This window comes from Diabrotica undecimpunctata, chromosome 1 (assembly GCF_040954645.1).
Source record: "Diabrotica undecimpunctata isolate CICGRU chromosome 1, icDiaUnde3, whole genome shotgun sequence".
In the NCBI taxonomy this organism is placed as follows: Eukaryota; Metazoa; Arthropoda; class Insecta; order Coleoptera; family Chrysomelidae; genus Diabrotica; species Diabrotica undecimpunctata.
The window spans coordinates 202870561-202883434 of record NC_092803.1 but is presented as its reverse complement, the minus strand read 5'-3'; the positions used below and the strand labels follow the sequence as shown (position 1 = coordinate 202883434).

The following is a 12874-nucleotide window of genomic DNA, read 5'->3' as shown; positions in this document are numbered from 1 at the left end:
AGGATTTTAATTAATTTTTTATTATAATATTGGTGATTTCTTATTACATTTTTTGTATTATTACCTTATCCAAGGCCTGAAAGGACAAAACGATATAAGAAGAAGAAAAAAAGTATTGTTACTTTAATATTTTGTATTATTCGATACAGCTGATTTGCCAATGTGATACTATTATTTTTTCTTGTTTAATGTATTTTATATTTGTAATATTTTATATATAATTGGGTGGTACCCTAAGAAAGAAAAATAAAAAAAGTCCAAAAAGCTGTTGGTTGCAAAGTTCAATGTAAAAAACATAATTTAACTCACACAAAACCATCAACCACCAAGGGAGTTTAATGAAAATGGAACATGGCCCTTAAAAAAAAAATCATTGCCAGAAATTATATAGCACCAGTCCAGATATCTTGAAAACTAACAAAATAAACTGCCTAAGATATATGTGCCACATTATGAGGATGGATGAAACTAATCCTGCTAAAATAGTCAGAAGATGAAGAAGGGGGTGACCTTAACTCAGATATCTGGATGTTGTGCATAACAATTTAAGGGTGGTTGGAGTAAGGAGATGAAGAATATTTTGAGGCAGGCTAGGGCTCACGAAGGCTGTAGCATCAACTGATGATGATAGATCAGTCATTGTCTCTTCAATGCAGTGATCAACAGTATATAATACAAATACAAACGGTGAAGGAAATTAGTGTGGTCCATATACAAAACAGCTTTAAATTACATCAAAACCCTGCAATTATACTGCAAGAACCAAAAAATTGTGTGAAGAGATATGGACATCCACTGCATGGGTCAAGAAAAAGTTTTTGAAAAAGAATAAACATTTACCAAATAAAAAAACATGTCCACAACTTCTTGTTCTTCTAAGTTTCTTGGTCTGGCAGGAAGCATAGAATCTGTGTGGCCTGTTAATACAAAAAGGTAGTACGTATATTACAACAAATGATGCAAGGAATGAATTCAAGAAGGATGATAGAATTGTCTCAAGAGAAAGAGGAATGACAGGCATTAAACATAAAATAAACCAAGTCAAGAAATTTCCAAACATAATATAAATATAATTCCTGAGTAATGTGTTATTACAAAGAACATAACAAAGAAAGAAAAATAATACAATATACATGGTGATAGGACATATTAAGGATAAAAAATCTGACGTTTTAGTTCAAAAATCCAGGATGAGATATTGAACAAACTAAAAAGATTAATATTTGAATAAATAAAAGCCACAGGTTAGAAAATTTAACAATAGTGCTACAACAGTAGATGTCTTTAGATGGTTATAAAATAAGAAACTATCTAAAAAATTGTTTTCAACTTCTAATTCAATTGTTCTAACTTTTCAACTTACCCATTTTCCTGGTTATCATTTTCCTTGTCTGTGTGTACATCAGAAATATCTGAATCTGAGTAGACATTATTGAATTTAAAATCTAAACTTTCGGAAAGACAGTCCTCGAGCTGTAAGTCATGTGTAAGTACAATATTATCAAATTGTTCAATTTTAACTTGATTTTCCACTTTTCCTATCCAAGTTGCCATTATTATGAAATAAATGAGGATTCTTTGACCAATCAATCTTCATTTCGATGACACAAAGATGTTAAAAAAAGAAATATGAACTAGAGAAAATTAAGGTAAACAACAAAAATCCATTTTTAGCTATTCTAAAAATAAATTTCGAATCAGAATCTAGAAGTTCTGTTCAAAAACTACCACTGGTACATTTGTACTTCTCCACTTACAGGCGTGATAAGTTTTTAAAAATTCGTCTACTAATTATCTATCTCTTTTTAGCTTACATATGTGGATGTTTTATTTGTTTAAATAATAATATTGTTTTCAAAGGAAACCTTTGACCCTTATTTTCCCATTATCACCCACCCATGTGACTGGATGGCTGGATGCCCATTCATAAACGACCTAACCTTTCCTTTAGTCGTGAATTTCTCCTAACTTCATGACTATTTAATCTCCTATGATTTAATTGGTGTTCTCTGACTAATTATTTAAACATTTTAATTTTTTTATTTTAACATTTTTGATGATATTTTGACTTTATTAAATAAACAGAAAACATAGTATGAAGCTTCGCACTAGTCTACAGTACCGCTTTCTGTTGGACCACCTTGGACTATGTAGAATAATATAAATCACAGGAAAAACGTTAATTTAAAAATAAGACAGAACGTGATACTGATATCAAAGAATATAGACGCTTAGCGTCTTTATTCTTTGCTAATATGACCAGTGTGTTCGTTAGTTCTCTGTTATGACACTGTCCAAGTGTCCACTCTGCTTTTCTGATTCATAAATGTAGATAGTTTTTCATCATAGTTGGCTATGTCCTCTCTTTTGATTGGCGAAGGGCCTTAGAGGCATAAAAGGTAGAGTAATAAGGAGTGTATAAGCTCAAAGTACAACAAGTCCCATCTTGTATACAAAGCTTAAAATCCTTTGTGTATATGCGAAGACCTAAACATTTGCAACAACATTTACATACAACAATTTTTCATCGTTAAAGTAATATAAATAATAAATTAATAAATCTAATGGATAAGTCTGTCTGAATTTTTTGGACCTATTGTTGAAAGAAGTGTAGTGAAATAAAAATAAACATAATAAAAATTATTTTTCAGAATGTGACGTCATAGTTGGGTGTAAATTTACAGCTAACTTCATGAGACTTAAAAAAAATAATTGATGTGACCGGATACTCTAAACCGGAAAAGGAGACACGTCACAATCACAAAGAAACGGTGGGGCGCAGCCATTTTGGTGTGTGCTGACGACGCGAATAGACGCCGGTTGCTCTTTTGATCCCGATTTAGAATTTGTCCAAAGGTAAGCCTTAAATTCACTTATTTAATTACATTAATTGATTGAGGAAGGTTAAAAGATTTTAGTATGACCGATATGGAAGACCGTACTAACAACGATCGTGGAAGGCGCGAAAAAAGACCACGGGAAGATAGCTTCAGGGACCGCAGCCGAGACCGGGGTAACGCCAGAGAGCAAAGGAGCGCTAAACCCTCCCAAACTAGAGTGTTTGTATCGAACATTCCATACGAATATCGTTGGCAAGATGTGAAAGACATCTTCAGAAATGAGGTGGGTGATGTTTCCTTTGTGGAACTATTTTTCGATGATGCAAACAAATCTAGAGGAACCGGCATCGTCGAATTCGCTGATCAAAGTTCGGTTAACAAATGTCTGGAAAAAATGCAGCGATATGAAGTTAATGGTAGAAAGTTAGTTGTTAGGGATGATTCCGGCGTCACTAGGGACAGATCTGGAGCTATACTATCTGGCACTTCAAGAAGGCCTCCAGAGAGATCCTTTGGTGGTAGTGGCGGCGGTGGTGGCGGAATTAGTTTCGCCAACAATAACTCTTTCAGCAGTAATAATGATGGAAATTGGGGCAACACCTATGGTTTGAGTCCTCAGTTCCTTGAATCCTTGAAAATTGACCCGCCCCTTGTTAATAGGATTTTTATTGCTAATGTAAGTATAATATTCTTCAGTTAAAGTTCTGATAAACATCTGTATTATTAAATAATGATTATATTAAGGAATATTAACATTTCTTTTCTCTGGTGTTTGAATTTGATTAAGAGTTACCAAATCACATCTGAGGAATACACAACAGGACCTCTAATGTGTTATTAAAGTTAAACATTTATTTGGAATAAGGTCATTAAAATGAGATAAAATAATTATTTTTCTTTTGAAAGAGTTATAAAAAATGGCACAGATATGTCATTTAGATTATTATTGGAGCATGGAATATGCTGGAAATGAGTTGGAAAGTCACAGTTGGAGAAAATAATTGATCCAAAATAAGAAAATGTATGAGTTCCATCTTATGTGCCAAAGACAAAAGGCTTCGAAAATATATAAGAAATAAAAAAATTTAGATTTTCTTAATTTTCTGATGACTGAATTTTTGTTTGTCTATGTAAGGTTTAAAAAAAAATTGGAATGTCTCGTCTAGTGCTTAGAGGTTCTGGTCCTGACTTCCTAACTTTTTAAAAGGTACACCTGTTAAAAATTTCTTCTAATAAAATGTCCTAGTTGTCATTGTTGCTAATGCAGATGATTGATTACTTCAGTGTTTCAAAATGGGTCTAGAGATAAATAGTATATCCCAAGTCAAAAGCATAATGTGTAATATGTAAGTTATGATAAAAGCTCTAAAATTTTTTTTTATGATACAATGTTTGTGCTCTATACAACATTTGCTCGATGTCCTAAACCCTTTGATATAATCAGAAAAATTATAGTCTTAGTCTTTGTATAATCATCTCTGAGCATAGTGAGGTCTGTTGAGGACATAGGTGGTCTATGTTGGGGCAATATTTTATATCCAACCTATGTAGAAATGTAATAATGTTCAGTGGTATAATGAATGCAAAATTTTGACTTGGGTTGTAATATAAGGTTGTTTTCATCAGTATTGTCATAAATTGTGGTGTCTGAAAATTTGTTGAGGTTGTTTTTGTCATTAATACTGCCCATTAAACATTTTGAAACACTAAAAGAAAGTCTTGTAAGTTATATCAAGTATATTTTTAACCCTTGTGATTTATTCCACAGCTTGAATACAATGTTGATGAGAAAAAGTTGCGAGATGCCTTTAAATTGGCAGGTAGAATAGTAAATATTGATCTTCCTCTTGACAAAGATGGTCGTATTAGAGGTTTTGCTGTTATTGAGTATGATCACCCGGTTGAGGCTGTACAGGCCATTTCAATGTTCAATCATCAATCTTTCTTTGATCGTACATTGGCAGTGAGAATGGATAGGGCAAATGATAATATCAAATTGCCTGAGGGTTTAAGGTCCATCGGAATGGGTCTAGGGCCCAATGGAGAGCCTTTGAAGTGTGTCGCTCATAATCTTGCTAATCAGTCTAATTCATCAACTAATGGAATTTTGGGAGCAGTTCCAAATAATACTTTGCAACAATTGAGTAGTTTGACAGGTATGTAAGTCTTAATAATTTTGTTTAATGCGGTGGGTAATTTCTATTTGGTAGTTTACAAAATAGATGTTTTGTTAGGAAAATAGAAAGAGTTAAATATAGTTTGTAAGAAAGCAAAGGGTAGTTTGTTCATAATGGAAACATGTATTTTTTGGAAGAAAATATATACATATGCAACAAGAGGGGACTTTAAAATTGTACCTACTTTGAGTGATTATGGTAAACAGTGGTATTTTTAATAGTTTTAGGCTTTGTACAGTATAGACACAAATGTAGAGATAAAATAATACATTTTTGTATAATTTGAAAAATCTCTATTTATCTCAATATTTTGTGAGCAACATTTTAAGACACTGCATTTTGAAAGCGTCCATATTATTCAGAGATCTCCCACTCATTAAAAATATTCACTATCTCTTTGTTTCTCCATATTTTTTGCTGTTATAGCCGTATTATCAGCTTTTCTTGAGATTATTAATAGGAAAAATCATTTATTTTTATACTCGTCACTTTGTTGTGCAAGCTAAAATATTTTTTCCATGAACAAAAGTAGAGACAGAATGTAACATGTCTCACAGACTTTTAGTAATTTTTTTTTTCAATCAAAAACACTTATTCTTTAATATTGTTTTATAGATTTGCTGATGTATTACCTTTAGACATTGCTCACAGTGACTGATTTTAGCCCATATGTTACTGTTTCCCTGTGTTTTATATGTAAAATAATTTGTAAAAGCGTGTATTGATCAAGAGCTCAAGGATTTCACATTTACTCCATCTGGTCCAGCCAATTAAGATTTTTTTAAACTAGAAGATACATGTTGTTGTCAACCAAGTAACTCAACATTTTTAACTTAATAACAAAACAACTTACTTTGTTGATGACTACATGTTGAACAAGTTTGGCCCGCTGGTATGCTATTTTAAATATAATTCAAGTTAATGCTCAATTTCTACAATAATTCTTCCATTTGCACACTTTAATTATCTGTTGGCCACTATCATTGCTGTGTTATATTACCCATTATTGCAAGTGGTATCAACATTTTTTATAAAAAAAATGTTGGTTTATTATATTTTATCAATGTTAATGTTAAAAATGTATTTTTCCCTCTTAAGATCAGCAATTTAGGTTTTATTTATATATGTAAATTAACAAAAAACATATTAACATTTTCTTTTAAAGAATACATTCTCCTCAGGAGTCCCATTACCAACTGACTAGCCTTTTCAATAGTTTTGCTAAGTTTTCTACTTGTTTTGGTCAAATCGTTTAAAAATCTTTGATTAAAATTTATGGGGTAATAGTCTGTATACAATACCTGTACTTCTAAACATTTAAAAATGGATATTTTAGTTGAAATGAGCATCTGGACTTTGCATTTGATGTTAGAACAGTTATAGATAGTTACATAAGTATAGGGATTTTTAAACCTTGACAGTTGGTAATGCCATATTATTGAAAGTCAACTTTGTCTTTTACTCACTGTTTTACCAAATCATCATTGATTTATATAGCATACAACATGTGAAAATGATAAATTGGTTCATCAAAATGGTCTCCATAATTGTCATACCGAAAAGACTATTTGTAGTGTGGTTGGTGTATTAGAATTAACTGGCTCAATAAATAAACCAACACATGCATGTAGATGAAATATAAGGTCTGCCAAAAACCTCACCACTGTCCATAAGGATGTAGGAAAATCTGAGGCAATCAATTTCACCTTGCTCACAAAAACTCAGCCTTTCACAGGCTTCAAAACATCTTCAGTAATGAGGCCCTTTCAGATATCAATCTAGATGAGATTGAAGAGCATTCAATGCATATAGGTTGATGATTTCAAACTTTTTTGGCTTGAATTTGATGATATATTGGCTTCGAAGATTTGAGGATGTGGTCATCTGTAGGTGATGTGATCTGGCCACTGAGATCCTGCAAATTTTCCATATAATGGCATCGATTTAGATGATAACTCACACACTTTAGGAACCGCTTAATTAAATAAAGATGCTATATAAAGATGAAGTAATTTTTTTTTTAATCAGTGAAGTCTTAATTGTTTTCAGCTAATGTGATGTGTTATTAGGGGAAGCTTGTGTAGAAAATGGTAGTCTGGTTTTGCATTTTGTGTAGTATACAGTCTATTATTATTAATGTATAAAAAAGATGTATAATTTTATATAAAAAAAGAGAGAATTCCAATGCATTTTGTTTTTATCAAGAGTCTTAGTTTGATGTTTTGTTTTGAAGTTTTCATTTTTTTATGCATAAAAATTGGGCATATTTTGAAAAAAATCATCTGTTTTGTGGTCTGATTTAAAATTATATAAGGTATATGTAAGGAATCACAAATACTACAAATATTTTGGTCTTTTATAGTGTAATTTCAAGTATAAAAGTTTTTGATTGCTAAATTTTAACCTTCACAAATCTGGGTGAGAAGCTTGGCAGCATACTAGGTTATGATTTGAATTTTTCATAAATTTTTATTTAATTAGGTTATCTATTTTGTGAAATTAATAATAATAAAATACAAACAATATCTCCATTTTGTTTTTGCTGCAATATTAACAACTGTGATACTGCATGAAGAGGGGTTTTTCATAGATTCCTGGGTTTTGTCTTTCAGTTTTGGTGTTAGTACTTTAAAACATTCTGCAGTCACATGCTTAGCTCGGATAGATTTTAATGCTTTCAAATTTTAATGGTACGAATGGTTTATAGATATTTGTTTTTACTATGGCACTCATTAGAATGTTTTTGGATTAGAAGATTAACTAGACTGTAGAAAATGTTTTCAGATGGTCGCTTGATACAAAATATAGATAAATATGTGATATGGAAGTTTGGTTCCCTTTCTTCAAATATTTACACAATATATAATTGTAGGTCATCTCACAGATAGTCTTACTTTTATCTTGAAATAGTTTTAGTTCTGCCTTTATAGCCATAAAAATTCAAGGGCTGATGACAGGAGTTTACTTAATACTGAACAGTGCAGTTATGATCTTGTCAAAGGTATGTTAGAAGAGACTAAGCTTGCGGTTTTTGCAAAAAAAGATTTTTATATTCATTTCTTTTGTTTCCAAAACAAACCTATATGTCGTTTCAGTAAAAAATTGATCCACTATGGCAGAATTGCACCTCACCCAGATTAATAAAGGTTAATAATATGGTCAATGTTATCTGGAACATGAGTTTGATTTATTTTTTCATATAGGTTTGAGCGCTCTTAATGCTCTTCAGTCTGCCAACCTTGGTAGTCTATTGGGAAACAACTTAGGATCTAACGATCTCAGCTCATTGGTTTCAAGCTCACTTGGTGGAGGAGGAGGAGGAGGGGGCAACCCACAACCCTTTGGTAATAATTCGAGTTCAAATTTCAACTCACAGCCTTCAAACTATAACTCACAGTCTTCGAACTTGGGATCTGGAAATTCTTATCACAGAGGTGGAGGAGGTGAGTATTTTTGTTATTTTTAATAAGAGGTATAAATAATGAAATCTAGACACTTTATTCAGTATTTAATCCCAGTCAATATCAAAATATAATACAGTAAAACTTTTCTTATTGGGCACATTCTTAAAGTATCATGTTGATAAATATTTCCAGCTCTTAATCGAAAATTTAAATATTCAATTTATCTTACCGTCTTTTTTTGCTAGTTCCGATCCCTTGTGCCACTTTTTTTGATTTGATAACTTGTTAAAAAAATTATTTTATAACATTTTTGTTGAGTATTATGGCTATTTGGTCACAGCTGTAGCAATTTATTTTTTTGTCTGTTCTTTTTTTCTTGACCTGTTTAAATTACTAGAAGCTTTTAATATCAATCAAGATCTTGTTTGTTTTTGCTAGTTTAGATTTTCTTTATTTTCAGACTGGAAGTGATAAGCTACTGAGAAGAAAATAATATTATCTTAATCTTAACTGTAATGTATGTTTCTAATTTTATGGAATAAATTGATTTTTAAGTCTTAGCTGTCTGGTCATTCATACTGCAGTTCATGAAAGTGTTCCTAATAAATTTCATTCCTCTTAGTACACAAAATAATCCAGTAAATTTGATCCACTAGCTCCTGAGGATATCAACAAGAGTTTGATAGGCGTGTAGTTCAACCATTAGAATTGGATTAGGTATTAAAGTTTTTCGTTAATTATAAGTTTCTGCTGCTGTGGATATTTATCACAAACACCTCTTACAACTTGCTTGCTGCTTTATAGAAAAGCTTCATACATGATAATCATACTCAACTTAATTTGAAATAATGATAAAGGCTGAGATATTAAACACTCTGGTTCTCTAAATTAGGCAGTTGACCTGGAAAATATAAAACAAATTCACAAAATTGTTTTGCCAATCATAAATTGAATTTGCGTAGGATGAAGCAAAGGTGAAAATAAAAAGCAATAAATTTATTTTTCCATGAATATCTAAATACAAGCACCAAAACATATTTTATGCAATGATACCTACCTCAGGACTGAAAACCATTAACATTATATTTATTAGCAGAAGAATATACATATCCACAATAAATTTTTGTCTAAAAAAGTATATGAAAACAAAATTTGTATTTTCAAGTGGTGGAAAAGGCATTAGAATTTATAAATTTTTTTAAATATTAAAATATTTTATCTGCATCCATAAAAATTAGGGTTCCAATTTTGAAATGAACACTATTTATGTCTAATTGTTGTAAATCTTCTTGCCTTTTTAATTTCGTATTCTTTATCATCGTTGGTATGATTTAGCTGGTGAATATCGATTAGTATGTTAGAAATACCTCAATGTGCTTGATTTAAAGTTTTCGTTTACATACATTATTATTCATCTAGATTTCCTCGAAATTTTCAGTTCTTAATTCGTTTGTAATTTTTATTTTTGGTTAGATTTTCTTAGCGAATTCTTGGATATTCATCAACATTATTTTAATCTTAAAACTAATCATCATTGTTTTTTATTTATTATCAACTGTGCTTTGATCAATTTTCATTATTATAGAGTTTTTGTGCTTTCTGTACGTTTTTAATCCCGCCATTAACAACGTTTTACTTTATTGTTTTCTATCTCAAGCAGGACTGTTGGATTTTGGTTTTTTAAGTGAAAGTTCCTTCTATTTTGTTTTGGCTGTGACATTGAACTTTTGTTTTTGGTCAAAGATGCTGAGCTAACAGAACAGGTGAAATATTTTTCAGTCGATATATATGCTAGATACATAACATTAAACATTTTGTTTTAGATGATTACCCAAGTGGAGGAAATAGCTTTGGTGGGGGAAATTTCGGAAACGGAAATAACGATGGTTTTAACAGCTCAAATAGTCTGTCAGGCAGAGGTTTCCAAAATTCCGGCAACATTTCCACTTACACCAGTGACAGATTATCATTTGTTGATAATACAAACAAGGCTTTCTCCAAAAAAGTTTTAATTTCAAATGTAAGTATTTCATACAGCATCCTGCTTTTCCTACATCTCCAATAGCTCTCCTGTATAGTGAAATTCACTTTTTTTCGTCACAAGGTGGCGGAAGTATTCCTCTTTTCTTAACGCCTTTCGGAATATGTTAGTAATTTTCTTTGGCCTTTTTTTATCATTCTCATGAATGGCCATTCTCATGAAATGTCCAAACTGTTATCAGGTTGTGTTTCTAGTATTGTTCTATTTACTTTGGTATTATCTATTTTATTTCAGTCTTCAAAACTGTTTTCATTTTTAATTTCTGTTAAATTTACACTATAATTAACGTTTGGTGTACATGTACAAAACATTTTGGTCTACGGGATTGATGATATTTTCTAGTCTATTTTGCTTGCATTTTCAGTAAAACTAACTTTCTTCAGATCAGGTAGTTTTTTATTTATCATATTCCTGTTGATTCCTATGAGTTACCTTTGATGTTTATACACATTTGTAATTTTTTAATTAATTTTAGCTGCCCTCTACATTAAGTTACAACCTACTGAATGAAAAATGCCAAGAATTTGGTGACGTGCAAGGATTTGACACAAAAGGACAAGGCTCAGTGCTGTTGACTTACGCATCAGATTGGCAAGCCGAAAAAGCTATCAGTATCCTTTTTTAATCTAAAATTTCTCTTACAGCTATTCAATTATATTAAAAACGATCATGGTACATTGGCGAATGTTACGCAAATATTTGACTGTTGGACATTTCCAACAGGATAAAAAGGTAAAAAATTCATCAGAAAATTGACTTTGGGTGTTTTAATTTCAAGGAAATAGTAGTTCCAACAAAAGATGTTCTAAGAATACTGAAATTTAAAATTTATGCAATTTGTATTTTAAGCATTTAATGAATTTTCCTTAACGAAATACTTAGAAAATCTTGATAAAGCTAGAATTGACGGAAGGATGATCGACGCCAGATTGTACTTCTAAATTAGAACATTAAGATCTTTTTTTACATTATGTATTTTAATTATGTTTAGTTTTGAGGTGCCTTGGTACAAATATTCATTGTGTAATGCATTAAGTTATGTGTGTTTGACATTGAGAATAAAGAAATAGTTTTAAAATGGTTTTTATTCAACTTATAAACGTTTCAAATCTTACATTTTTCGACTGTGTCTCGCTATTTTTATTTTCCAGAATTTTGTCTTAGTGTTAATTGATAGTGCACTGGAATACAGAATTTTCGTCTTTTTGACTGTAGTAATAATCTTGGCAAAGCCATATCAATTTATGATATCCGAGGAATAGTTTGAACCACTAACGTTAACTCCCAACAACATTCAAATGGGTTCCAAACACGAGATTTTCCTAACCCAGGAATTGTTTTAAGGACTCTGGTTTTGCTCAGTTTTGTCACATAGACTAATTCAGCATAATAAATCAACCGCCAGCTTCTGTATCTACGGAGGTACAGTCAGCTGTAAGAATTGATTCCCAGCCATTATCTCGGTTCATAGAGTCTTTAACAGCCGATTCTATATCTCTTTATCATCAGTCAATGATCGATTAGTCCAGAAGTTCTCAGGTCTTTCCCCAAAGCGACGCAAGAGCCATATTAACAAAGCTCAGAAAAAGAAGTAATGTACTTGGAACTGCAAGACAAGAGACAAAAGTGATTTCACGCAAAAAAAAAGCTGTCATCCAAAGCAACAAGAAAAACATTTTGGTAGAGAAAGGTAAGGAAAGTTCTAGTTCTGAAAGGAATGCTTTTGTTTAGTTTGCTGTGAGTCATTTAGAAAGCGTCCCTGGGGAAGGCTGGATACAATGTTTTACTCGTAGAGTTTGGCCCATGGTCCATCGCCTCCACAGAGGGTATGATCTCGCACTTCTTTTATTTCCCATTTCCAGGTCTTTCTCTATATCTTATTTGTTTGTCTGGGTTCAGATCTACCTTTTCTATGCTAATGTCTAATATCTGGACTGTCATTGTGGGTGATGCTTTCTGATTGTACCCTGAGTTCGGTTTTAATGTATCTTTGTGGATGTCTTGGTCGCCTGACCATTTGTTGGCTGTGAATTATGCCACAGACTTCGAAGGTGGCAGTGAGAGCCTTCAAATTTTCGCAAGGGATTGGTGCAAACTGATGGTAAAGGGCAGCAATTTGGAATGATTACTGACACTAAAATCAATTAGTCCACACTTCTACCACGTCGAAGTTATTACACTGCCGAGGAAGGGAGATGTACTGATAGGTAAGATGAGATAGTGGATATAATAATTAGTATATTCCTCTTGTGAGTAAATTCTAGAGGTTTTGACCAATCGCAATGAAACAGGTAGGTAACTTAATATGGTATGGATTTTTACATATAATTTCTTTAGAGTCTACAGTTGAGCTAATGACATCTCAACCACTAGGCAGGCTGCTGTGCTATTTTATTCATGTGAATATTCATT

The 12874-nt window shown here is 31.8% G+C and overlaps 2 protein-coding genes across 3 annotated transcripts in view; one reads left to right on the top strand and one right to left on the bottom strand.

Moving 5' to 3' along the window:
- MTF-1 (Metal response element-binding Transcription Factor-1) overlaps positions 1-1900 on the bottom strand; it is a 36763-nt gene extending 34863 nt beyond the window's left edge. The window contains exon 1 of the mRNA XM_072521033.1: positions 1364-1900. Coding sequence (XP_072377134.1) covers positions 1364-1554 — 191 coding nt within the window. The 5' untranslated portion in view covers positions 1555-1900. The remainder of the gene's footprint in view (positions 1-1363) is intronic.
- An 801-nt stretch (positions 1901-2701) lies between these two features.
- Positions 2702-11540, top strand: LOC140432879 (uncharacterized). 2 transcript variants are annotated; one of them, XM_072521030.1, is made up of 7 exons: positions 2702-2856; positions 2912-3516; positions 4609-4996; positions 8221-8460; positions 10245-10441; positions 10938-11073; positions 11345-11540. In XM_072521030.1, exons 2-7 carry the CDS (start codon positions 2920-2922, stop codon positions 11401-11403), a joined length of 1617 nt encoding a protein of 538 aa, XP_072377131.1. In that variant the 5' UTR covers positions 2702-2856; positions 2912-2919; the 3' UTR covers positions 11404-11540. The 2 variants fall into 2 exon arrangements, with proteins under 2 accessions (XP_072377131.1, XP_072377133.1); XM_072521032.1 differs by having other exon boundaries at positions 2739-2856; positions 2904-3516.
- Positions 11541-12874: the final 1334 nt, after the last annotated feature.

Excerpts from the sequence above, each read along its gene's own strand:
- LOC140432879 (XM_072521030.1), top strand. The coding sequence starts at position 2,920 with ATGACCGATATGGAAGACCGTACTAACAACGATCGTGGAAGGCGCGAA. Across the intron at positions 3,517-4,608 it reads ATAGGATTTTTATTGCTAAT|CTTGAATACAATGTTGATGA; the intron begins GTAAGTATAATA and ends TTTATTCCACAG. Across the intron at positions 8,461-10,244 it reads TTATCACAGAGGTGGAGGAG|ATGATTACCCAAGTGGAGGA; the intron begins GTGAGTATTTTT and ends ATTTTGTTTTAG.